The sequence below is a fragment of the Prionailurus viverrinus genome, chromosome B1 (genome assembly GCF_022837055.1).
Source record: "Prionailurus viverrinus isolate Anna chromosome B1, UM_Priviv_1.0, whole genome shotgun sequence".
Lineage (NCBI taxonomy): Eukaryota > Metazoa > Chordata > Mammalia > Carnivora > Felidae > Prionailurus > Prionailurus viverrinus.
The window spans coordinates 143,583,529-143,610,973 of NC_062564.1; the positions used below are offsets into that span (position 1 = coordinate 143,583,529).

Sequence of the window (27,445 nt, forward strand, 5' to 3'; positions counted from 1 at the left end):
TGCACAGCAAAGGAAATCAACAAAATGGCAAGGTAACCTACTGAACGGGAGAAAATATTTGCAAATGAAATAGCTGATAAGGCAGAGGACCTGAATAGATATTTTTCCAAAGACATACAGACATACAGATGAAAAGATGCCCAATATTACTAATCATCAGGGAAATACAAATCAAAATCACAATGAGATATCACCTTATGCTTTTCAAAATGGCTAATATCAAAAAGACAAGAAATAATAAGCAGTGGTGAGGACGTGGAGAAAAGAGAACCCTCATGCACTTTTGGTGGGAATGTAAATTGGTGCGACCACTGTGGAGAACGGTATGGAGATTCTTCAAAAAATTAAAAATAGAAATACCATATAATCTAGCAATTCTACTACTGAATATTTACCTAAAGAAAATAAAAATATTAGTTTGAAAAGATGTGTACTTTATGTTTATTGCAGCATTATTTATAATAGTCAAGATATGGAAGGAACCTGAGCACCCATCAATAAATGGGTGGATAAAGAAAATGTGGCATGTATACACAATGGAATATTGCTCAGCTTATAAAAAAAAAAGAATGAGATATTGCTATTTGTGACAACATGGATAGACCCAGAGGATATTATGCTAAGTGAAATAAGTTGAGATGAGAAAGACAAATACCATATGGTTTCCTTTATATGTGGAATCTAAAAAATAATAATAATAATAAACGAACAAAGCAACAAACAAGCAAACAAAAACCAGACCCTTAAATATAAAGAACAAACTGGTGGTTGCCACAGGGGAGGTGGATCAGGGGAATGGGTGTAATAGGTAAAGAGGATTAAGAGGTACAGACTTCCAGTTATACAATAAGTAAGTCATGGAGATGACAAGTACAGCATGGGCAATATAATCAATGATATTGTAATAATGTTGTTTGGTGACAGACAGTGACCACTGAGGAAGGTACAGAATTACTGAATCACTGTGTTGTTTATCTGAAACGAATATAATACTGTATATTAATTATACCTCAATAAAAAAAATAGTGAGATGTAAAAACAGAACAAAACAAAACAAAACGGAAACCTTAGGCCAGAAGAAATGGAACCAAATGGGACATGGAAGATGTGTGAATAAAGAATATCCTCTACAAGCCAAAAGGCCTGGACAACATCTGCCACCATCCTGAAGTCCCTGAAGTGAGCGAGGCCAGAGCAGGAGGCTGGACCCAGCTTGGCCAGGCCTTCAAGAGCCCTGCTGGACCTACCCAGCAACACCTCCTTCTGGTGGGCAGTTACCCTGCGCTTGCAGGAGGTATTTTAATTTAAATGCCAAAAACAGAGACAGCAGAAGACCAAGGAACGGCAGCCCCTAATCATGCCCAGGCACACCTCACATCACCTCAACTGAAATCTCCATTAAGACCCAGTGTGGGCCCAGTTTGGACAAAGCAATCCTCTTCTGGGCCCACAGGTGGCAAACCTGGCCTGGTGGCCCTGCCTTCCCTCCCCACTCTGTGGCCAAGGTACTCAGCCCCTGCCGCCCCTCCCCCACGGCCTAGGTTCTGACAGCAGCTGGGCCTTTGCTGGGCCGCTAATTCTGCATTAATTCCCCCCTTCACATTTTGCCACTTCATCTCCATCTATCGATGATGTGGGAAAACACATAAGAAACTTTCTACAAGTAATTCCCTTTCTTCCTCATTAGTTGTTAGCATTGGACTGAAACACAGATTGCTGATAAGAGTCCTGGGAAGTGAAACCTGGCTGGCAACCATGAACGAACGGAGCAAACTGTACTGAGCGGCCACACCTCTGTAAATGCCTAGACCAGGCTCTGTGCCTCTGTGAGTATAATGATTAAGAGCAGGGGTTCAAAACTCACTCCATCACTTCCTACTTGTAGGACCTTGGGTAGGTTGCTTACACTTTCAGTGCCTTAGTTTCCTCTTCTGTAAAATGAGGACGGCAATGACATCATCTACATCGCTTAGTTGAGATAATACCAATAAAGTGGTTATCGCAATGCCTGGCAATTATGCTTACTAACGTGTCCCCACCAGGTCCCTCAATCACTGCTATCTCAATCCGACAAGCATTTTGGTGATGGAACAACACACCATTCAAGCCACTGTCTGGGAAACAGCTGATTGCTAGGTGCCCTCATACCTGAAGGGCTTGCTGTCAGGGTCAGTGTCCTTGAACCCCATCTCCTCAAGCTTACAGCGCCGATACAGTTCATAATGGCGGGTGTGAGTCTGTTCTCGCAAATCTTCCATGTTCACGCGGATCAGCATCTCCCGAAGTTTCACAAAATCACAGTGGTTTTCATTCTCAACTGCAAGAGATGGGAAGGTGGAAGCGGCTATCAGCAATGACATCCCTAAAAATCTGAAGTGACACTTTCAAAAAGTTATCACCATCGCTCCTGAAATCTCAAAGCTGTGTGAAGACCCTTCACTGGATTCGACTTACATTCCCAACGAGGACAAGATTTTCGACAATGTGGACCATAATGTGATCGCAGAGTGTCTGCTCAGGGCAGGGCATTGCAAGAGGAACTTTATAAATATTATCTTTATCCTTCAGAACAATTCTGCCAAGTAGGCATTGTGACTCTCATCTTGTAGATGCAGAAGCAAGGCTTTGGTAAGGAAGCTGACTTCCTGAGTACTGGGAGCAGAGTCTACGTTCAAACACAACATCTGGCTGCAAAGCCAGGTCTATTTCCGCTACTCCGTGCCCCCTGGAAGTATACAAGGCAGGTTCTACATACCACTTCCCTTAATTTCATCAACACTATGAAAAAAGCTTTATTATAGAGAAATAGGTAAGATTCATAAAAATTGTAATTTTCTTAGAGATCTGAAAGGTACAATTTCTTTTCCCTTCTCACAGATTTATTGCCTTTATTCAGAAAAAAAGGGGGACTGATAGATCTTAAACTAATGAAGAAACTTTCTATAGCTATCCTACTTAACCTATAGCATCAGATGTCCTCCCTCAAAACACACAAAGGCAGGAAAATAGGGTCCTTGCCTATCAAAGTGACATATAGGAAGCTTCTTCAGGTCAGAGACTATGATCATGTCTCCCAGCACCAAATAGGTCATAATTCTCAGATATCCACTGAGATAACATTTAATTGGAAGACAGGTTTTCCAGAGATAATGGAGAAACAAGTAACTTCTTGTTTACAAGAAACCTTTTGCAGCTTTCTTACTATACTTTGCTGATGAAACTGGTATGAAAGTTGTTGAAACTTCTAGGGAAGAGCTCTTTTCTACCAGGAATTTATACTCAATTTGCCACATAAGCCAATATTCTTGAGGGGCTGCCTCACCGGAAGTAGGGCACTGTGGTCACTTCTCCCCACCATCTACCTACTTGGTCACAGGGTCTTGCTTCCTCACTTCACAACTGCCATGTGTACAACCCTCCCTTCGTCCTGCCTTTGGTTGAGGACCTCCCCCCAAACCTCCCCAAACAGGGCAGAGAGAGAAGAAGCGAGAACAGTCACCACAGGAGTTAAATGTGGAGACCCCCTTCCCCCTAATGTGCACATACCCTGCACCACACCCCAGGGGTACTGCCTGGCCTTCGCCATCTTGTTGCCGATCTTCACTTCTTCAGTGCTGCCGACCACAGCAAACGGGAGATGGACCTGAGAAGCAACACAAGGACAGAGTTGTTACCTTCTCCAGGTCTTGCCCAGGCTGGTTCTCCACCTTGCCTAGGCTCCGCCCCTTCTGCCAGCCTCACTTAGTGAGGGGGAGACAAAGGGGAGGGTGGGTAGAAGAGGGAGGAAGCTCTGCAGGTCAGCAGAGGTGGGCTTCGTGTACCCCACCCCTCCTATGACCAAATATTGATTATGTGGTATGAGCTAGATTCAAAGGAAACCGTAGGTGTCTTTGCAACCACACAGGAAGCTTCAGACACATGTTGTCCAAGACTGTAGCCGCTAATATATGTGGCCACTGAGCATCAGAAACAGGGCTTACAGGATCAAGAAACTGAATTTTAGTTTTATATACTTGTTTTTATTTTCTTTTTTTTTTAAGTACAGTTATTTTGAGAGAGACAGAGACAGCGCAAGTAGGGGAAGGACAGAGAGAGAGGGAGGGAGAATCCCAAGCAGACCCTGACAGCAGAGCCCCATGTGAGGCTCGAACTCTCAAACCAAGAGATCATGACCTAAGCTGAAATTAAGAGTTGGGGGCTTAACCAACTGAGCCACGCAGATGTCCCACTTTTATTTACTTTTAATTATTTTACCTTTGAACTTAAAAATATAACAAAATATTTTTCCGTGAAATAAAAATGTATTGTTTTGGGACTGCACTTCATTTTGCTTTAAACTTAAATTTTCTAAAAAAAAAAAAAACAAAAACAACAAACTAAAAAACTGGTCTACTCAATGTGGATGCAAACATTAGAGGAAAATTCTTTTTGGTACTTATTTCATGTTGAAAAATTTTCAAGTGTGTTAGGAGTAATTTGGGTATGCTTCCAAATTGGGATATGCTGTAACTGTAAAATATACATTGGATTTCAAAGACTTACTATGAAAATATCTCATTAATTTTTATATTGATTGCATATTGAAATAATATTTTATTTTATTTTTTTTAACATTTATTTATTTTTGAGACAGAGAGAGACAGAGCATGAACGGGGGAGGGTCAGAGAGAGAGGGAGACACAGAATTGGAAGCAGGCTCCAGGCTCTGAGCCATCAGCCCAGAGCCCGACACGGGACTCGAACTCACAGACCGGGAGATCGTGACCCAAGCTGAAGTCGGACGCTTAACCGACTGAGCCACCCAGGCGCCCCTTGAAATAATATTTTAAATATATTCAGTTAAATAAGTTTTTAATTAATTTCACATTTCTTTTTACTTTTTTTAATGTGACTACTGGGAAATGTTAAATTGTTTGTGTGGTTCATATTATATTTCTAACAGCATTGCTTTACAGTTGGCCATTGCACAAAATTCAAATCAGAACTACATTTTAGCCCAAATTATTGGCCCAAGCCTTGCAACCCAGACTTCTCCCAAGCAGAGGTGGTGTTCAAAACAACTGACTATTTCACGTTGCTTTATTTGGTAGCTATGGCTACATTCTGGGAGTGCGGGTGGTGGGGACAGTAATTCCATCTTTTTTTCTATTAAAATGTAAGAATGAGAAGATCTGAAATGGTTGTTCTGAGAATTATTATTTCAGTTCCTTGATCCACTGCTCTTCTACTGTAGGCAAGTTGAGAAAGATGAGAATGTCCTACAGCCAAATCCTCTCCCACAGAGGACATAACCCTCAGCCCAGGATGCCCAGGTGGTACTTCATTTGCTGCTCAAGATACTTATATTCTCTGGTTCATCTCATACTCTATAGGAAGGAAAGAAAGCACATTCCTTTCACAGACTCCAAGTGTGGAACTGTAATGTGTCCCCTGAAGTTGAGGAGCAACAGGGCCCCGCTGGCCACCATTCTGCCATAATGACCAAGGAAAAGAGTTTTCTCCGCTCACACTGAGTGACAAAAGCAACTGCCAGTGAAATCTGTTTTCCACATATCATATGGGATTTCATCACCAGGAATTATTGGCAAGGAAGAGACTTAAAAAAAAAATCTTGTTAAAGAACAAGATTAATTTCGGACTATCAGTTTGATTAATCTGATAAAGAGACAAAGAGCCAAGATTCATGGGTCTTTTTTCCAATGTTTATTTTTGAGAGAGAGAGAGAGAGAGAGAGAGAGAGATTGAGTGAGTGGGCGAGGGGCAGAAAGAGAGGGAGACACAGAATCTGAAGCAGGCTCCAGGCTCCGAGCTATCAGCACAGAGCCCGATGAGGGGCTCAAACCCAGTAACTACGAGAACATGACGTGAGCCAAAGTCGGATGTTTAACCGAATGAGCCACCCAGGCATCCCCATGGGTAGTTTCTTTCCAAGAAATTTAACACAAATTTAGTTTCATGAGCACCCAAAATAATTTAAAAGGAAGGGGAGAGATATAAAGAGAACATTAGACAATATTCACTCATGTCATTTATTGAATCCTATGCTGAAGTTCTACAGCAGAAGAACCCCAAACTGAAGTTCTACAGCAGAATAAACCAGTGCTATCTCAGCCTGGGCTCTAATGATGCTGTAAAACAGGCACACTGCTCTGCTGGCACTGGCTGAGCTGCCTGTGTTCAAATCCTCCCTGCACGACCGATGGCTGGACCATGCCAGGCTGCAGTTTCCTCATATGCGAGTTAGGGATAATAATAGCGTCTACCTATGGGACTGGTGTGAGGATTAGATGTAAATAAAACCTCTCATGGTGGCTGATGCACAGTAAATCCTCCATAAATGTCAAAAATGTCTGGTGCTATGATGACTATGAAACTCCCAGTACCCATAGCCAGAGAATTTTAGACGTGGGAGAGACCTCACATGTTATCCATTTAGATCCTGCTTCTGCAGTATCTAAATGAGTTGAGATACGGAATCTGTTGTCCACCACCTTGTGATGGGAACTCACTCCTTCCACAGGGTGCTTGCTGTGCTGCGGTGGCACCGATGGCCAAACGTTCATTTCTCGTTGGGCCCCAACCCCTCACTACCCTTCAGTTCTGTCTTTTGAATGAGAACAGTTACCCTCCGTCATGATGACCTTCCTTTCGTACCCCCTCCGGCCATCCTCCCAGGAAGAATCTGCTCCCCAGTTTTCACAAATTCCAGAGTCTTCGTGATCCTGGCCACAGGAGCAAGACAACCAGAGTAGGTCACACAACTCCGAGTGTGACCACACTAGAGCAGAGTGGAGAATGGACAATCTCTGCTCTAATGGGCCCCTAAATTTTCAATTCATACAAACAGCCCCAGAGAAGGGAGAAGTTACATTTGCTTCCAAAGTCCTAGTCATATTGGGAATAATTTAAGGAAAATATTCCTCCATAAATGATAACAGTACTATATAGAAAAGTCCATATGCTGAACTGAAGAAACAAGAAGGAGTTTTGTGAAATATCTCTTTCTCCTAAATTATGATAGCAAACATCACAAAACTGGGATCAGGGTTGAAATCTCAGTGCTGCTTTGACCAAGCCATTTAATTCTCTAGATGAGCTTCAGTCTGAGTCCCTTTATATGAAATGTCCAGAATAGCCAAATGTCCAGAAGAGACAAGAAAGTAGAGTAGTAGTTGCCTAGGGCTGGGATGGTTAGAGGGTTGACAACTAAAAGGAACATGATTTCTTTTTCAGGTGATGAAAGGTTCTAAAATTGGTGGTGGCAATGGTTGCACAACTCTGTGAATATACTAAAAACCACTGAATTGTATGCTTTAAACAGGTAACTTGTACAGTACATCAATTATATCTCAATATGGCTGTTAAAAAAAAGAGTGCCTTCAGGGCAATTTAATAATGACTTCATTAGACACTTTTCATGATCAGATCTAAGGAAAGTAGAACACAGCTCAACCTACCACAATTTAAAAATGTACACTGACTTCTGCTGCCCCCAGCATACTTTTGAATCAATTTTTAGCATGTATTCAGGGGAAGACAACTTATTTAATAGCTTCTAATTATATTTCACAGAAGCTAACCTATAATTTTAAGAATCCCAAAAGCCATCATTGGTCATCTACTATGTGCAAAGGATGCTAGTTTTACACAAGTTATGCATTCCCAAATGGAAAAAAAAAAAGTATAGGAATTGTGGCCCAGAGATGAGCCCTGTATCTCTTTGTGAGATACACAAAGAGGCAGTGAGAAAGATTCGGGCATCAGCAGATAGCATGAGGACACGGACATCATATCACAGGTGCACTTAGAATTGCTGAAGCTTTACTCAGTTCTCTCTTGTTCTCTGCCTGTGACATGGAGAAATTATACCCTCAACTGCCAATTAACCTAATGATTCAGGAAAGAGTAGGGGAAACAGAATGGAGCTAAAGGCAGGAACCCATCACAGAAGCAAAAGGAAGGCAGGTGGAGATATTTCTGCCAACAATGGCAGAAACAAGCAGAGATCTATTTCCTTTAAGCTGCTTTGTGTGAGATGGTGCTGGGCTGGCATTCCCTTCCCAAGAGGTCTGCTGTAGAAATCCTGCCTGTTGGAGCAGGAAGGAAACTGGAGATAGGCTTGTCTAACTTTCCCATTTGATAGATGGATACCCTGAGGAGTAGGGTGGTTAAATGACTTGCCATAGTGGCAGAGCTGGGCAACGCTAAAGAATCCGATTCCTGGCCCAGTGCTCCGGTCACTCTGGAGCAAGAAAAGCTGCTGCTACCAAGAAAATGCTGCTACCAAGAAAAGCTTTCAGGACAATTTCTGGTAGGTTCTTCCTAACTTGAGGACTTACACTCATTGTTGCATTAATCTCTGCCACCGTTTCTTCATCTGTGGGGAACTGATATATCTGGACTCCATTGCTGACTAGTTCACTCATGATCTTACTCTTGAATTTGTGCAATTCATTTTTGGCAATCGTGTCAGCTTTTGCAATTATTGGAATGATGTTCACCTATAAAACAAACATACCCATTTTTACACAATTCCAATATAAGAAAAATAAGACAAATGAATGAAACATAACAAAAGTTGTAAAGCTTCACTTAAAAAATAGATATTGAAAATAAGGCTTTGTGCCCAGAGGCAAAATTAAGACATGGATAATCTTTTAGCTCCATCTGTGAACACTTTTACTTCCTCCCATCCGGCACTGACAGCATACTTGTAATTTCCTCTTCTGTGCTACCTCATTTTTTTTTTTTTTTTAACAGAGTAGAAGGAAGTGTTACTCTATGACAAATAGCAATAACAAAGAAGCCTATTCTTTGAATAACCAACCACTCCTTTTAGACCCCTCCCAGCTACTTTAAAAGCTTGATTTTTGCATGTTCCTCACAGTGCAAAGCAAAGACTGTGTTAGAATAGTGGAATATTCATCTCTATGCAGGATAACACCCTCTCTTTTTTTCTAATGACTACTAGGGGTAGAGAACCTACGTATTAACCAGAACAAAGACGGCTTCACCTACTTTTAAAGTTTTCAAAATCACACCAATTAATTCTTTTGAAACACCAGCTTCTAGCACATTACTTCTTCATGTCAGAATGAAACCTAGCGGCAAAGGCTCGCTTTCAGAGCATTGACTACAGAGACCAGGGAGAAGGCAGAGTTTGAAAACAGTGGCAGGAAGCCCAGCGTGAGAGCTGAGGACACCCTCAAGCCCAAGCCTCAAACCCCAAAGTGGGTCATTCTCCCAACTTTGCCTAGCACTGCCCACACAGCACATTTTTAAAAATTCATTTTTTAAGATTAACTTTCTTCCATTCCCTGGTAGCCACAGAGGTTTCAGTAAGACACAACTGACATCTGACACCTGGGGCCATGCTCTCCCAGCTCAGGGGAAAGGGGGACAGACTCAGTGAGAAAGCCACACTAGCAAGAGATGAGGGAGTCCTTAGGGAGGTTTTCTTGGCCATGTCTGCATTCCTTTGCTTTTTTTATTCCAAGAGCCGAATCAAAACCCCTGATACACCACAATGAGAAGACATGTGGATAGAATAACATATTCTTCACCTATTCCTCCACCCACTCCTACCTCATCATGCTTGGACTCATCCAGCAAGAGAAACACTAATGGTGGGGATATGTCTGGGTCAGAGCCCAAGAAACAGAACACTTCCCCGTTGTTCTTGTTGGTTATCTTCTGTACATGTTTAGTATTCAGTGACTATTACACAGACAAAATGGCAGAGGTTCATACTTTCTTGACCAGTTTGACCAGAGTAGATAGACGCCACAGGCAATTGAGATTTAAAACCTCTTTTTCCTCAGTGGCAGGTGCTTGAAAATCATTTCTGAAATTATATGTTTATGATATATATACTTAAGCACCTTAACTCTTCACTTCACTTGTATAAACAACCTTTGCAAATACCATTTTCAGATGCTCTCCAGCCCTCCATCTCTACAGCAGTATCGGTTCTTTAAAAGCAGTTTAACCTGTTTTCAGGGACTTTTTTTTCCAGCTGTGTTCATTTGCCTTATTTTCTTTCCCTTTTTAAACCAGCCCTACTAAGCATAACCCTTTGTTGAATATTTGCTGGGCTTGGTCCACAAACATGGCCTCAGTTAGGACACCACCTCCATCTCTGCCCCTCCCCAGCCCTGTTACCAGGGACACGGCAGCCTGGGGAGCCAGCCTCATGGCCCAGAGCCCTCAACTGCCTGCCTGCCCGTGGCTCACTGTTGCGGACACAAATGCATGAAAAGGATTCTATTTATTCTCCCGAGAGTCCTCCAGCTGCAATAGTCCCTTCACATCACTAGACCATTTTTCTGTAAACCAAGGTGTCTGTGCATGCTGGAAGCCCAAGGAACCTGGCCGTGTGTCAGCCACTGCAGCCCATTTGGCGGCCAGTTCAGCCAGAGGCCTCGGGGACAGCTGGTCGTCTGACTGCCCTCCATTACGTTCCTCTGGAGAGAAAGCATCTTTCAAACAGCATTGTTTGGACAAAAAAATAACACCCAACAAAACCCCCTAAAGATGATACAACTTTTTATGGAACTCCAAGGAAAGTTAAAAAAAATACCACAGCTTCTTTTTCTGGCTGTTTTCCTTTTCATTTGCTTCTTCAATTCAGAATATACTGCTTTCCATTTATTTCAAAATGAAAAATCAAATTAATTGTAAAGTACATCACTTAATGTTATCAAACTTATCAGTACCTTTCTTCAAATGTTGTAAAAGGAAGAGTTTATTAATGTGGAAAGCCCAGGTGTCAAACTGAAACCACTTTTTAAAAACATTTGGGTGCAATTCAGTTTTAAATCTAAGAAGCTGGACTGTCCTTATCACATAAGGAAAAAAATTAACACCTTTTTTTTTTCACTCAAAACTTCATATTAAAGCCAAACCTTTAAAACAGAAATTTAGAGAAGGTTTTAGGAAAGTAAACAATTTGTGACTTTATATTTCAATCTCCCTAAATTTAACCCTTCCTATGACCATTTAGATGTCTCCGCTATATAATTCCCCAACCTTCATCAGAGCATCCGCTGGTGCTAATTTAAGAACTAAAAATACTTGGTAAAGAGCTCCATGGTTTTATTTGTTTGTTTTATTTTGTTTAGCCTAACATCCAGAGGTTTTGAAGCATTTTTCTCACATTGCTAAACCCTATTGTTCTGTAAACCAGAAAAGACAATTATGGGGTTGGAGGAAGGGGGAGGGATGAATAGGCAAGAGCACAGAGGAGTTTGGGGGCAGGAAAACTACTCTGTATGCCTCCACGATACAGGTCTTTGTAGGTTTGTCCAAGCCCACAGGCTGTGCACCAATAAAAGTGAACCCTAATGTAAATAACAGACTTTGGGTGATTATGGTGTGTCAACATAGATGCGTCGACTGTAACAACCCATCAATGGGACCCATCAGGTGGGGGTGCTGACGTGGGGCAGGGGTATACATGCGTCTCTGTACCTTCCTCTTAATTTTGCTGTGAACCTAAAACTGCTACAATAAACTGTCTTGTAAAACAAAACAACTCCAATTACATTAAAAGAAGGAAATAAATCAGAGCCTTCAGATAAAGGTGATCCAAAAGGCAAGTGGATAGTCACCAAAGTGTCAGTGAGTACCTTGCTGTCCAGCTTTTTCATGGTGACTAGGTCCAGAGACTTCAGTGAATGGCCAGTAGGGGCAATGAAGTAGAGGCATGCGTGGATCCTGGTGTCGTGGTAGTTGAAGAGAGAACGTTTGATCTTCAATTCCTCTTGTAAGTAGGCTTCAAATTGAGCATCAATATATTCCACTATTGGCTTATAGCTAGAATGCAGAAGAATTTTTTTTTTTTTTTTTTAACACATCTTCAAATCAGCATATTTCTAGCCTTCAACCTCTTGTGCAGCTCCATGCAGGCAGTCAAGTCTTCAATGGTTCCCTCTCCTAAGAGCTGAAGTCCCAGTTCCTTACCTGGGCATCCCAGGCCTTCCATCATCTGGTCCCTGAACATCTCTCCAGCTCCTCTCTCCCACTTCCTCCCTGGCTCACCATTTCTGTCCCAGTCATCACACACAGCTGCCTTCATGACCTGGTTCATGCTAACCCCCTACCCGGAACAGTCTCCTTCCTAGTATTCCCCTGGCTAACATTCATCCTTTAAAGCAGAGATTATAAATATGTGAACCATGCTGTCACTTCCCATGGAAGACATTACTAAGACATTGTGACATTCTTTCCTGCTGGGCCAAAATGGAAGTCTCAAAATCTGTCTCAGTAAAGTGATTTTGACAGCCTCTACCAACTGATTGGCTTTGGCGCACAAAAGGAAAGTGGTTTTTGATTTCAGGCTATGGCATAACCTAGTGGGAGCTTTGTCCCATTCCTCCAGAGATGAGGGCCCCTCTGTGCTCTCATCTAGCCCAGTGCTCCTGGGCCATTATAGACTTCAAGATTATTTCCAACTCTGAAATTTTATGATTTGAAGGTAAACTCTATATCCCTTTCTTCTCACCAAATCATAATTCAAATTTGTTTTGAATAATTATGTATGATTCTATTAGCAGACCATCATCATTAATAACATACTGGGAATATGCATTCAATAAACCATATGTTCTCCAAGGACTAAGCAGTACATTAGGTAGGTTGCTGTGGAAAAGCTATAAACTTTCAGGTTTCCAGGGACCTGCTCAGGAGAAACCAGTGTGAGCAGCAGTGAGATTGGGTTACTAGGAACACAATGGGTTAATTCTCCCCAAACCTATTACCTTGCTGAGGAATGACTTACGCTTTAAGAAAAATAAAAACCTTTCAACACTTTGCTCCCCCAACTCATATATTAAACTGAAATCCTTAAGGGAACAACAAATCTTTGAAATAAGGATGACGGCACACATTCTAAGAGAAAAAACAAACAAAACAAAAAACACATTTATAACCAAAAACCAAAAGCACTCAGAAAACGGTTTTTGATATTTTTCTTTGGTCATTCATTACAATCCACTGATTCAATCTGAGCAGACAAAAACTCTAGCGGTTAAAAGAAAAAGTAGGATACACCAGTAAGTAAATAGGACAAAAGAAATCCCAATAAATTCCAATAGAAAGAAGGAACAAGTGAGAAGTTTCTTCTATGTTTTCCACTTTCAAAATACAAGCGGGTATTCTGAAGCAACAGTGGTTAGAAGCATGGATTCAAGACAGATGGACTCCAACCCCACAACTTACAGGATATGTAACTTTGGGCAAGTTCCTAAACCTCTCTGTCTCCATATGTCTCCACTATGTCTCCTCTCATAAGTAACTCAAGGACAAAAAGGTACCTATATCAGAGAGCTACTGTGACAAATGTGTGAGCTAACATATGTAAAGGCCTAGCACATAAAAGATACAACTATTTCACAGTAATAATAATTTTAAAAAAGCAACAACTAAGAGAAAAGCAAGCCTGACTTTTGAGAAAGTTGGGGGTGGCAGGGAGGAACCTTCCACTCACTCAGTTCCATGGTAACCATCCTGCTACTGTGCTCATGCCCTGTAGGGAAGTGGACTGGGCCACGCCACCGAGGTTCACCCATGCCAGCCGAGAGCCTGATCTTCCAGTCTCCTGACACTGAGGCATGTGTTTGGGGAACCAGGCTCTCTCTCCTGCACCCTCTTAGGAAAGGAAAGGAAAGGAAAAGCAGCTCACAAGCAATTGCTCCTTCCTGCCTCACTAGTTCCTGATTTTTAGCTTCTCAGCACCTCCTCCCAGCAGTGGTCCACATAGGTTTCTGCTTTCTATTAATTTCCCTGTTGCCTCTGGTGTTGATTCTAATCCTCCAAGATTATAGGAGGTATAGCATCTCTCCTTTTCCAGTGAGGCATGTTTTCTGCCCTAGATTCAATATACCCGAAGAAACTTTCTGTTCTCCTCTTATACCTTGAATTTCTTCTGCCTTCCCCTGTCAGGGAGTTCTGGCCAATCATCCAATCTCCGTTTTTTCCCTTTATGTGATCTCCCTATAAAATTCCATTTATTCCTGTGTTTTACTTACCATCTAAGTGATGATAAATCACAAATTTCTGCTTGTAGCCCAGATCATCCACCCAAGTTTCAGCCCCATCCATACAACTGCTTACAAGATATCTTCATTGGCTCTTCTAAATGTGTCCAGGATGGGACTCTTCATCTTGCCCCCAAACCATCTCCCTGTTTTCCTTCGCTCGGCGAATGGCACCTCCATCCATACCAATCAGAGACCTCCTCTTCTACTTCCTCCACACAATCCAGCGTGAAATTCCACCAATTTTACCTTCCAACTATTATAAACAAATTAAAGAAACGTATTCCAGGAGAACTATTTACCAAAATCATTATTCCCTGTGTTTAAGTCAGCCAGTGGTTTTGTATTCCCCTTCACAATCCTTTAAACAAATTACCTGCCCCCCTTCTACTCCTTTCCACTTCTTATCTACGTCCAGTCATAAAGATAAGGAGGTTTAATCCCAATTTTGCCTTTTGATAGTTTCCATTTTATAGAAAAGACACCCATCTGGTTTTTGTTTGGCCAATTCCAACTTCTCTGGGTTTCAGCCATACAAAGCAGGGGAAAGTGAAGGAAGGCAAATCATATGCAGTATTTACATTCTCACATCATTTCCTTTTCAGGCATGGGGATGGTCCTTTTTACCCACAACTCATTTCTTTTCATATACCTGCAGCCACAGAATTCACAACAAAATACAGAGGTTGACCTAAAACTGATGGGAGAAATATTTTATGCAATGTTTTCTATCCACCCAAGTTACCCACTGACCATTCTTCCAAAAGAACCAATGGCATTGTTCAGAGAGTGACTCTCCATTTTACATACGGCCAGATACCTACCACTCATATATTTTTCTCTATCTTGCTGTTAGTGAAAGTTAGTTTTCCTTATCTCTCAACTACCTCCCCATCAGAAAGGTGGTAAAAACAGAAATTAAAGACCAAATGGTCCACTTCACTACCATTTTATAACTCTGATATAAAGATTTGGTGAGTTTGAGGAGTTCAATTATCCATGATTTTCAGGGCTAATAATCATCACAGTTAGCAATATGCCATTGATATTCTAGCTCCCATCTCCCAAATGTTGGGCAAATGCATTATTCTATTTCCAGTTCTATGACAAAACTTGGTTTTCCTTCTCCAGACCTCTTTGCTTCTTCACTGGAAAGTACAGACAGCAAAACAAGGAAGCCCTTAAACCATGAAGAGTTAATCATGCTATTAAACATAACAGGAAACCTTACCAGATCTCTCTTCCTGCCCCCTTCTAGCTAGCTCAGTCCCAGGCAGATACTCATGCAGGAATGCATGCTGACATGACTGAAGCCTATATAAACAAGCTGGGACATTCTTGAAGTCCTGCATTCATGGCAGAAAAGCTTGCCTCATCCCCAAAGTAGTAAAAATAATCATGGGTTTAGAGAAACGGTATATTGCTTCCCATATGATTACATATCAATGCAAAAATGCATACCTCACATCCAATTCTTTTATGGAATCAGATTGTCCAAAAAAAAATTTTTTTTTTAAGACAATAGTCACTTGGGTTTGGAGTCAACAGTGTCAACAATGCCTTCTGGGGCACAGAGTTCTAAAATGCCATTTAAAGAGGTTATGCAACAGCTGTCAAGAAATTTCAGAAGAAAAAAAAATTTTGGTATCTAGGTTAGGTTAATATCACACTTCCTCTCTTCTAAATCTCCTTGGAAACTATTATTTGACCCAAATGAGTCAGATAATTTCTTAAAGGGACCTCCAGCTGCAAATATGAGAATTGGTATTGTAGTAGCCACTTGGCTATTCAGTGCTGGCCAGTGAAAATCCACCAGGCTAAAGGAAAATCCCCACTTAGGGGACAGGCAAGTCAGTGGCAACACTGAGGCAATGAGCCTGAGCGGGAAGAGCACATGGAATCTTAGCAGCAAGATGCTGGCAGATGTTCTCATTCCTGCAGGAAGGGACCCTGAAAAGGTCCAGTTACTGCCTTCCAATCAGAGTGCACAAACATAACATTCTCTAACCCCAGAGAGAAACCTGTGTGGGTCGGAGAGATGGAGATACATCTTGCTCTGAGTACACTGTGATTGCCCAATGACCAGGAACCCTGGCTCTCTCCCCAGCTCCCACAATGCACCTGTGCTCTTTTTCTTGTTGCCAAGGCTTTCCCCTCATCTATTTCACTTGGCATCACAATCAGCCTTCAGGCAGTAACCTCTCCATCATTCCTTGGCATTGAGGTCATAAATGAAGAGCAATAGCCCAGCTGCAGGGTCTGAGCTTAGCTGTCCCCACCCCGCACAATGTACAGATAGTTCACTTTGACCAGATGCAAAATAAAATCCTTCTCACTACATGTAACAATTGCTCCTGTTATTACAGGACAATGTTTATTGAAGAGCATTTAAATTGCTCTATAGATAAAATAGAGCTCAGTGCTCAGCTAGAGAATGAATTAAATATTTCTTCCTAATTACCATGGTGCCCGTATATATCAGGGATACTTAAAATATCTCTAGGCAATACACACACATTCTAGATTAAAAAAATAGTTCAAGTTCCTCTTTACAAAACACATACATATAATACATACCATTTTGGAGAAAAAAAATTTTTAAAGAAAAATCCCTGGTACTAATAAAATTTCCGAGCCCTAAGCAAACATAACTTATTGATGTGGTGTTTTACTCCCTTAATGTCACTGCACGAAAATGTCTCTGGAAGCCTCCTTCTAGAATCATCTTTGGGCCTGGGAAAATTTTAACTTTCTCTGACTTCTTTTGAAAATGAATACAGTATTCAAAATAGTCCTAAGACACTTGATGTTGAGAATGATGAATAGGATGGATGATCTCGAGGAGTGTGAACAATATTTTGGGACTGAGGTTAACCTATGGGTTGAGCACCAGCAAGTTTTAAGATTAACAGCTTCTCTCAATAAGGGCATATAGCAACTCAGAGAGCAGAGTCAAACTTACTTGGCTTTATAAATTGAGTATGTGTTTTCTAAAAATAAAAATAAAACCTTACTGTATTATATCTTCAAGTTTATGTGAACCAGTTTTAATGAATGAATACATAAGATTGATTTACCAGGTAGTAACCTCTATCTACACACAAACTATTGGAACAAAATTCTTAGAAAGTATTTTATTTCTTAAGCAGCTTAAACACATCTTTTCTTCCACATATATGGATTATTGTATACATTACTTTATTAGCTTAACAAACTCCACTGGATAGAAAGGGAAAGTTTAATCCAGCTGACCTCAATTCCCCATTAGGCTTGACTGAATCCACAATCATTACTCAGACTCGATTTGACAATTCTGCACCAGGCATGCTGCCCACCCCTTTAGCAGCCTACAGAAAGACCCAGACACTTCACAGAAGACTCAGTGCCTCACACCAAGCACTCACATCAATAGCAAGATCTGTGCCAGCTGGAAATCAAGATTTTTCCAACAGATCTTCCATAAAAATGCTTTCTTCACTTTGAGGTTTTAGGAGCTAATACCACTTTGACCAAAGACATCAAAATACAGGAATACCCCCCTATTATTACCATACCCTTCTTCCAGGCCTTGCCTTTCACAGTGTCCTTCCTTAGGCCTCTGCCTAAGAATAGGACTGAATACAGGATCACACGGGAAGAGACCTCAGAGATCGTCTGGTGACATTCTCTTAAAGTGAGATAAATTATCAAGGTCCCATAACCTGTCAATCTCAGAATCCAGGCTCTAACCCAGGTCGCCTAAATCCTGAGCTGTGGATTCTTTGGCAGAATCTCATCAGCTCTCAGTTTTCATTCAAAATCTGTAAGAATTTGGGGGTTAAGTCAAAATCCCAATGTGCCTCAGGGACTAGGAGAGTTTGGCAGATGCTTTTTTGAATTCCTGACTCTTTAATGCCTTCTTATTTTGCAGAGTTGCAAAACAAACAAACAAAACAAAAACAACGCATTTCCCAGATTCTTGCAGCTAGTATTCTAGATGTGGTTTAGTTTCTACCATACAGATGCAGCCACACAAGACCCGGAAGCAGGGAGTGAGGAACACACAGCAGAGGCCACTGTTGTTCTCCTTGCAAGGGATGGGGAAGGCAATAAAAATCATCCTGTAACACTGTCCCAACTCTAGGACAGAACTGGTGGAGGTTCTAAACACCTCCCCTCAGCATCACGGGTACCAGTGGCAGGTGACCAGTGGCAGGGGTTTCTGCTAACTGTCCTGTTGGGTCATTGAGTGTTTCTCTAGATTGCTTTTCCTGCTGGGAAAGGTCCCAAATCTAGTTCCATGACCCTGCTGGAAAAATGCCATAAGCTAATGTATTCCTAAGAAATTCCTTTTTTCCTTACACGAGCTAGAATCAACTGTGTTGTCTCATTCTGACCTCGGGGAAGAACATTCTAAGAAAACTTCTCAGAGGAAAAGAATGTCTTATCTTTTAGGCAACAGAAAATCAGCCCCATAATTAGTGAACATTTTTAGCCTTTGAATTTACCCAGGACAAGTCCTGCTATCTCCTGATCCATTTATATCCCCACAAAGTCCCAAAACGTACCTGTCATCTTTGTTTATCTGGTCTCCAAATCCCACAGTGTCAACGATGGTTAACTTCAGCCGTACATTGCTTTCCTGAAGCTCATAACTTCTGGCTTTTAACCGGACACCTGGTTCATTGTGAGTAGCTGGGTCACTTTCAAATTTGGTGTTGAATAAAGTGTCCATTAACGTGGATTTGCCAATGCCGGTCTCACCTACGTGGCCACAAGAGAGACATCAGAGAATGTGTCTGTCAATGCCTCTCAGACATCAGTTCAATTCATTAGGAATTTCTTATATTTGTAAAAAAATTTTAGAAGTCAGTATCACCAGAAATCGCACTATGAAAAGATAGTTCTTTACCTATGTGATCAAATATCTCCTTAGAAAAGTCTTAATGAATTCCAGAAACCAATTAGCATAAAAGATCTTGTACTTACAGGTCAGGATGCTGTTCTTAACCTCTATATAGAGAAAAAGAACCTGTAAGCTTGCCTGTGGTCAGTTTGTACATTACAAAGACATAAACTGTATCTCTTCTTCTCCTAAATGTTGATGTGTGAAGTTATAGAACTTTAAAAAATACTCTATTGTTTCTGATACCAGGAAAAAAAGACTGATCTCATTTATATTATCTGATGTCACCAAATTACCTGATACCATATAAAGTTGAAAAGAATTACATTTTTCAAAACAACACTCTTGACAACTACAGCAATAATAACAAATCCAGCTAAAGTTACTGAGGGCTTACTTTGTGCCAGGTCCTGTAGCAGGGCCTTCCCATGCATTATCACATTTAAATCCTACTACTGTCCTCCATTAAATAGGTTTCCTTCATTTTACAGATGGGACAGTAAGGCCTAGCTACGGTAAAGGGAGTTGTCTAAAGTCACATTGTTATGTGGCAGTCAGGGTTCAAACCCAAGTTTGTGTGGTTCTAACACCTACACTCAACCAACACAGCATCCTGACTTTACTATTATAGAGAAACCGACGGCCTGATCTTTCCTAATATTAGTTATGCATCTGTGTGAATCCTCCCTATTATTTCCATTTTTCTTTCTTTATTCAACTGGAATCAAGATGGGAAACATTTATTACATAGTTTTCCCAGTTTCAAGGTGATATCTGTGACAATGAGACTAAATGCAGTTGAATGACTTCCAACAACAGCCTTGTTAATTCACTTTGATAGTTAAATCTGTGTTTATCGCAGCTCTAATGTGTACAAAGAAGAGTGGCAGGGACTGGTAACACTACTCTAATCAAAATGATGAGACCCAAATGTGGAGGGAGCAATGAAGAACGTGAGCTAGGCCTCCAAAATCATGCCGAGCAAAATTCCCTCTTTTTTTTTAATCTTTAGTTTTGAGAGAGAAGAAAGAAAGAAAGAAAGAAAGAAAGGAAGGAAGGAAGGAAGGAAGGAAGGGAGGGGCAGACACAGAAGGAGACAGAGAAACCAAAGCAGGCTCTGTGCTGACAGCAGAAAACACGACGTAGGGCTCAAAGTCAAAAACCATGAGATCATGACCTGAGCCGAAGTCAGATGCTTAACTGATTGAACCATTCAGGCACCCGGCAAGATTCTCTCTTCAACCCAATTCTTATGTTGAGTCAAAAATAGCTGGCAATGAGAAAGAACCTACCTTTGTCATGGGTGGTGGTGGTGATTGTGTGTGATCATGGAAAGAGGGAGGTAAAAATCAAGAAACATTATCCATAACAATGCCTTTGTTTTTCAAATCTGGAAAATTTCCCAATTACACTTCCCGTTCAATTTAAACATGCCAATATGCTGCAGCTCTTTCAACAAATCCAAATCCCATGATGTTCCTCTTCTAAAGGATTGCTATAAAGACTTTTAGGATGGTGACAGTTCTATGGGAAAAAGAAGAGCTCTGGGATTTGCAACAGTCCCACTGTAACGACAAATCCACATATTAATGAGAAGTTCTGTAATAATACTCATGGCTTTCAAACACAATGTGAAAGTGAAGACGGAGTCTTTTTGGATTTGAGCTTTCTCTTAGAAGCTTTATGTTTTACCACTGTCAATAACAATTCACTCACAGGATAAAAATTGTTGAAGTACATCTGCCTTACTCCTTAACCTTTCCCATTGGGCCCTTATACATCTAAGATCAAAGAATGTCCTCCTTCACCAGGCTTCATTTAGCCAGTACTTTTTCCAGTGCCTACTTTGTGCCAAGTTCTGGGAATACAAGAATGATCTAGCTTGATATGGTGCTCTCCCATTGCGTAGAATTTGACCTGGAACATGAATGAATAGCAGTCAGGCTCTAATTTATTGTTACGGAATGATATTCTAAGTGTCTGCCATAACTACATTCCTCTTATGAGCAAGACCACAACCTGTGATCTTGCTAGTAACCACAGGTAACTGGACCAGGATTAGCTCCCTTGACCAAAAATACCTAGAGCAGCCTGATCATTAAGCTCTAAGAAAGTGCTTCATACTGGACAGTGACCTGTCCATCCAATTAGAACTTCTCTCTTTCGGAGTTTGAATGAGATACACAATCCACACACAAAGCAACAGCATGGAAAAGAAAAGAAGCCTTGAGGCAGAAAAGGCTGTAAATAAATAGAAGATGTGTTGTTGACAGACAACTAGTTGAGAATACAGGAAAAGAGAGCAGATAGATGAGGTAGAGCTTAGTATCCAAAATTCATTCCTTACTAATATTTGAGTACTCTGTGACAAGCATAGATGCTACAGAGAATACAAATGATACTGACTGAACTTCTATAATATCCTGAATGTCATCCCAGATCTTCACAAAGTCTAGCACCAGTTGAAGACTGTTCCTGTCTTCCTTGGCTTCTTGAATATTCTTACAAAAAAGCCCATCAATAAAAGTTATCTAGGGGCACCTGGGTGGCTCAGTCGGTCGAGCATCTGACTTTGGCTCAGGACATGATCTCACGGTTTGTGAGTTTGAGCCCTGTGTTGGGCTCTGTGCTGACAGCTTGGAGCCTGGAGCCTGCTTCAGATTCTGTATCTCCCTCTCTCTGCCCCTCACCCACTCATACTCTGTCTGTCTGTCTGTCTGTCTCTCTCTCTCTCTCTCTCTCTCAAAAGTAAATAAACATTAAAAAAAATTTTTTTTTAGTCATCTGAACTAGTTTCTGCTCCCTAATGTGATAGAGCTCAAAACATTCATATCCATGTTTCATGGCTTAACAAAAATAACTTTGAGCAAAACAAAGTTACTATGTGATGGATACAGAAACAAAGAGAGCTCTCACTCTATATACTTAGAATCTGGTAGGCAAGTCAATACTGTAGGCACTGGAGTCATTTGAAGCACCTGCTACCTGTGTAACTTTCTCAAGTGCAGCCAACTTCTTTTCAGGATTTATCCATTTTCAGAACTTGGACAAAGGAACAAGAGCAGAACTATCTTATAAACGTCTCTCCACAAGGTTAAAGTTTCTGTCAGTACAAAGTGACCCATTTAACTTTCATCTCTTTTCCTAAAACAGCAATCAAGACTTCAATTTACATGGTAAGGATTCTTGGTTACTTAGGACTGAAATTACCATCCCATTTTACTAGGTTGAGAGTTAGTTAAGCATGTGTGAATCAGGAACATCGTGCTTTTTCTTTCTTTCTTTCTTTTTTTTTTTTTTTTAAGGCAAGGTAATTTTAATTATCATGTACATTAAGGTGGAAATTATGAACAATTAGCATTCCAGGCACTACTTATAGCACAGGGTTAATCAATGGGTTGGAAAAACCACTGTTCCTCTAAATTTCAGAGTGCTTTGCTTTCCATTTCTATGCTCCGTGCTTTTAAGGGCCGTAATTAGACGCAGCTACTCTAGCAGCAGTGTGATTCACCAAAAGCAGCTGAGAAGGAAATGACAGATTTTGGAATAAAAGGAATTACAGAACTAGGGGAGGTTTTGAGTGCATTAGCTTGTGAGGCCTCTCTCTATCCTCGGAAAGTGGGGCATCCTCTATAATTCTGAGATACCCAAAAGAGCAAAAAGGCTTCATTCTAATTGAGTAACTGAAAGCCTTCTGGGCAAAGGCTTGGATTCAAACCCAATAACCATAACAATATTTTGAGAAAATAAATGACTAACACCAACTCTGAAGCATTTCAGAACTCCCTAGCAGACTATCTGGCACAGAACAGGCATTTATTAAAAGTTAATTGAGGGGGGAAAAATGATCATGGTGATAATTTATACTGAGATTTACCATTCTGGTAGATTTTTCAGAGTTTGTTGTGTATTCTGCTATAAACACATCTGCCTAAACATTCCGTTGTTGCAGGAGAGACTTGCTCTTCAAGTGCTATCTGTGGCTTCTGTTTTTCTTGCTCCTGCTAGTGCTGGTGAACATGACACCCACATCACAGAGGGAAGCAGTGCTACTTTCCATGCTATTCTCAGGCTTATTTAAACCACAAGCCCTAAGCTGGACATTAACAAAGAGAGAGAGAGAGACAGAGAAAGAAAAAGAAAAAAAGACACAGAAGGATTGTATTATTAATTAGAAGGTAACTGCAGATTGAGTTGGTCAATGGTGATGCTGATCAACGCTGATCGATGATTCAGCATCTTCTACTGATTGCCACATTTGGCAACCTATATAATTATCCAAGTAATTGTGCATGAAGGTCTGCCTGCTTCCTCTAAATATTCCAGATTTTATTCTTGGATGGAGCCACATAATCAGAGAGCTATGTACCTAAGCTGTGTTTTTTAACTCCTTTGATGAAACGTGCTTTGGCTAATACCATCAGCCTGCATGAGGGACTTGAAAGAACGGCATTATGACACTTGGCATTGCATGGATTGATGCAGTGATCTAGGGAATACCCAGAAACCTAGGCCTAGCTGTAGTGACACACACCATAGCTCTTCTCAAAATCCCTGGGGAGATTTTTCTAGGGGAAACTATTTCATCTGCAGCAACTATTTAGTTTTTACTTTACAAATACTATAAATCTGACACTGTTGAACTTTTAACTCATGTTTGGCACATAATATGTGCTCAGTGAGTGTCCTTTGGATGAATGGGTTCATTCTATTCATTCTAAGCTCTGACCCCTGGCTGAGACACAAACGTATCCCTGACAGAATTAACTGGCACAGATTGACTTGATAGCTCTGAGTTCTGACCCTATCTCTGGCTTCTTTTATTTTCTCAGGTTAATCTTATCTTTATGCATTTACTCATTATTTCACCCTATAAACCATTTCATATCCTTTCCTAGAAAAGCAAACCAGGATAAAAGTGTACACCTGAAACAAATGTAACATCGTGTCAGCTGTTCCCAAATAAAAATCTTTTAATAACATTCTTTAGAAAAAAAATTGAGGTGTAAAATTCCACAGTTTATGCTGATACTGTAGTCTTGGCTAAAATCTTAAACTTGTGTGTTTTCCATTCCTCTTCTATCATCCTCTCAAAACAACTATAGCTGGATTATAAGAAAGGTTTTTATTTTCAAGATGTATTATTAATTTACTTTGACCCTACTACTGAACTGGTTGCTCTTCGAAAGCATGTGTGGTACAGTATTTTATCCATCTTTGTATATGCACAAAGAACTTACATACTTCTGGACTGATGTTGAAGCTTCTCATAGATCAAATGCCATTTTTGAAAACGAATAAGATATATAAATTTAAGATTGTGAAGAAAGGCTGAATAATTTTAGACTCTCTGGAGAAATACAGCATGAATAAGAAAGAAAGGGCTTTATTTAAATGCAAGTGCAAAAAAAAAAAAAAAAGCAAGTGCAACGTGGGGGGTGATTTTGTGTGTTATAAGCAAGACGGAAGGCAGGAAGGGAGACTATGAACTCCTGGGTGTTCTGATGCCCAATTTAACACCAAGAATTTTCGTCCCTGCTAAGTGAATACTACTCTCCTCTTTATTACATTTCTTTCCAGGACTCAACAGAGATGGGTTCTAATACCATACCAGACATTTAATTCATTCCCTCTAAAACTACACTAAACTCATGACAGGATTAGTTTCTGCCCTGGTTTGTTTCCTTTCTTTGCAAGGTAAAAGCTCTTGCCACAAAATAAAATTAGATTCTAAGACCTTTTTGATAAACATGATCAGTTTCCTTTCAAGGATCACAATTCTTTTTTTAAAATTCTCAATCCCCTCCCATATTTATCACATGAAAATGATGCTATAACTATCACACATGTGCATAATGTGTTAAAATACACGGGCCCCCAAGGTAACTCAGTCAGTTAGGTGGTTAAGCCTCCCACTCCTGATTTCAGCTCAGCTCACAGTTCATGGGTTTGAGCCCCAAGTTGGGCTATGCGTTATGTCCCTCTCTCTCTGCCCCTCCCCCTGTCATGTATGTGCTCTCTCTCTCTCTCTCTCAATAAATAAATAAATTTAAACAAAAACAAAGGGACATTAGGATGACAAGGTGAAAAGAAAGTACCATGGATACACTTAAATTAAATGACACCTACTCCTCTGAGTGGCTGTCAAAATATTTCAATCAACTAGTTACTTTTTCATACACCCTTACTTTAAAAATAGATGGACCATTAATTGGCAGTGAGAGTTGTTTCCGTATACAGATATTTTGCTATAAAATATTTGTGGCAAAGGGATTTGATGTGTTCTACCCTCTGTGGATAAGTATGCTTAATACTTAATCCTGACACTCTGGTGTCCCAAAGAGCTAATGCTGGCTCCAGCCAAATGGCTCTAAGGAGTCATGGAAGAATAGCCAGGATTCACAGTGGAGTGAAAAGAAGAAGGAGGAGGAGGAGGAGGAGGAGGAGGAGGAGAAGAAGAAGTAACAGAAGAATATGAACAGCATGATCTCATTTGTATAAAACCAAAACATAAAAGTATTTATGTAATTGTGAGAGATCTGTTTGTATCTGTCCATGCCCAACCTCCTTTCTGATTGTGTCTTCTTTCTCACAGGGAACCTCTTGTGTTTTGCGTGGACTAACCCCTGATCCCACCCTGAGTGGGCACATGATTCAGGCCTGGTCAATCAGAGACATCCTGTGACTGTTCAGCGAGACTTGTCAGAACGGCTGGTTCTTTCCTCTGGGGTTGTTAAGCCGGCCAAAACTGCTGGAAGCCATACTACCCCCATGAAGAAAAAGCCTGAACATGAAGCCAAGCAGAAGCAGGCAGGATCAAGAACCAGAGACACAGTCTTGAAAACATGCTGCAGATCCCTAGAGACAGCTGTTCTTAATTACATGATTCCGAAGATTACCTTTTTAGTGTGCTTTGGAGTTGCAGAGGCCTCTTAACTGAGTTTAAACCAGATTTCTGGAGTTCTCTGTGGAAATTTTCCTAATACAAAAACAATCAAAGAGAAATGCAACACTGCTGGCTTTGAAGATGGAAGAAAGGGTCCACGAGCCAAGGATTCAGGTCTCCTCTAGAAGCTGGCAATGGTAAGGAAATGTATGTTCCCCCAGAAGTTCTGGAAAAAAACACCGCCCTATGGATGCCTTAATTTTAGTTTGGTGAGACACATGTGGGACTTCTACAGAACGGTAAGATAATAAATTGGTGTTGTTTTAAGCCACCAAAAATAATTTTTAAGTATGGAAAAATACAGAAGATTTCTAGAAGGATTCCACAGTGCTACCTCTATGGAATAGAAATAGGATAGGAGGGGAAAAGGGCTGGGGGAGACCTTATAATTTTTTAAGCAACAAATACATATTATTTTAATTAGATTAAAAACTGATTTTAAAAATGTTTAAGAATGAGCGGTGCCTGGGTGGCTCAGCGGTTAAGCATCCGACTTCAGCTCAGGTCATGATCTTGCAGTCCCCTGAGTTTGAGCCCCGAGTCAGGCTCTGTGCTGAGAGCATGGAACTTGCTTTGGATTCTGTGTGTGCCTCTCTCTCTCTGCCCCTCCCCTGCTCTCTCTTGTGTGCTCTCGCTCTCTCTCTCTCTCTCTCAAAAATAAATAAATATTAAAAAAATTTTTTTTTCTTTTTAATGTTTAAGAATGAGCCCAGGGGCAACTGGGTGGTGCAGTTGGTTAACATCTGACTCTTGATCTCAGCTTAAGTCATGATCTCACAGTTGTGAGATCGAGGCCCAAGTCAGGCTGGGCATGGAGCCTCCTTGGGATTCTCTCTCTCCCTTTGCCCCACCCCTACTTGCACTCTCTCCCTCTCTCCCTTAAAAAAAAAAAAAAGAATAGAAAAGAAAAGAACAAGACAAAAATAAGCCCAGAATAAAGATCACAGGCATGTTCACCCACCTAGGACAGTCAGGACAGCAGCTGCTTTACAAATCCATCAGGGCAGCATGCATGTGGCTTGTGATGAATTCCAACCAGCATCCTAATTGTGCTATTTAGCAGACAGGGTCAGCCAATGAGCCAATATACCCCACTGCACACTACATACTGGGTCAAACCAGGTCCTTCCAGCCAGCCCAACCCCACTGAAAGGCTTTACCCTGCTTGCAGGGGCTGGGACATAACTCTCACATGTATTCTTGAAGCTGATTTTGGAGACAGGGTTGGGGGGAATGGGGAAGAGAAGCCAGAATAGTAATTGGCCTACAATTTAGCACACTTTTCAATAGAAAATCAACAAATTGCCAACAAATTGCTACGCTAATGAAGAATTGCCCTGCTCTGCAATGAGCATTTACCCTAAGAGAAAAGACAACTCATTTATGCCACGCTGTACAACTAGCTGCCATTCAGGAGTTCTGCTGCTGAATTTTAAATGGCTTCATGCAGGGAAAAGGGGAATGCATGAGAGCTGGCTGCTTTGGTCATATTTCTCTCCAGTTATTCTCTCATCCAACGCTTAAGACATAATGCCAGAGTGGGAGCTCATCTCATGTGCCAGTTGTGGCTCTCCACAA

The 27,445-nt window shown here is 40.9% G+C and overlaps 1 protein-coding gene across 7 annotated transcripts in view; it reads right to left on the reverse strand.

Moving 5' to 3' along the window:
• Positions 1–27,445, reverse strand: part of SEPTIN11 (septin 11) — a 91,305-nt gene that overhangs the window by 15,014 nt on the left and 48,846 nt on the right. For 4 of the 7 annotated variants that reach the window (XM_047856190.1, XM_047856189.1, XM_047856188.1 and 1 more), the window contains exons 3-7: positions 18,584–18,779; positions 11,628–11,814; positions 8,340–8,501; positions 3,547–3,643; positions 2,149–2,317 (exon numbers count right to left, since the gene is read on the reverse strand). In XM_047856190.1, coding sequence (XP_047712146.1) covers positions 2,149–2,317; positions 3,547–3,643; positions 8,340–8,501; positions 11,628–11,814; positions 18,584–18,779 — 811 coding nt within the window. Of the gene's footprint in view, positions 1–2,148; positions 2,318–3,546; positions 3,644–8,339; positions 8,502–11,627; positions 11,815–13,218; positions 13,247–14,027; positions 14,288–16,157; positions 16,177–18,583; positions 18,780–27,445 lie in introns of those variants that run through there. The other 3 variants (XM_047856193.1, XM_047856191.1, XM_047856192.1) reach the window with 3 other exon arrangements.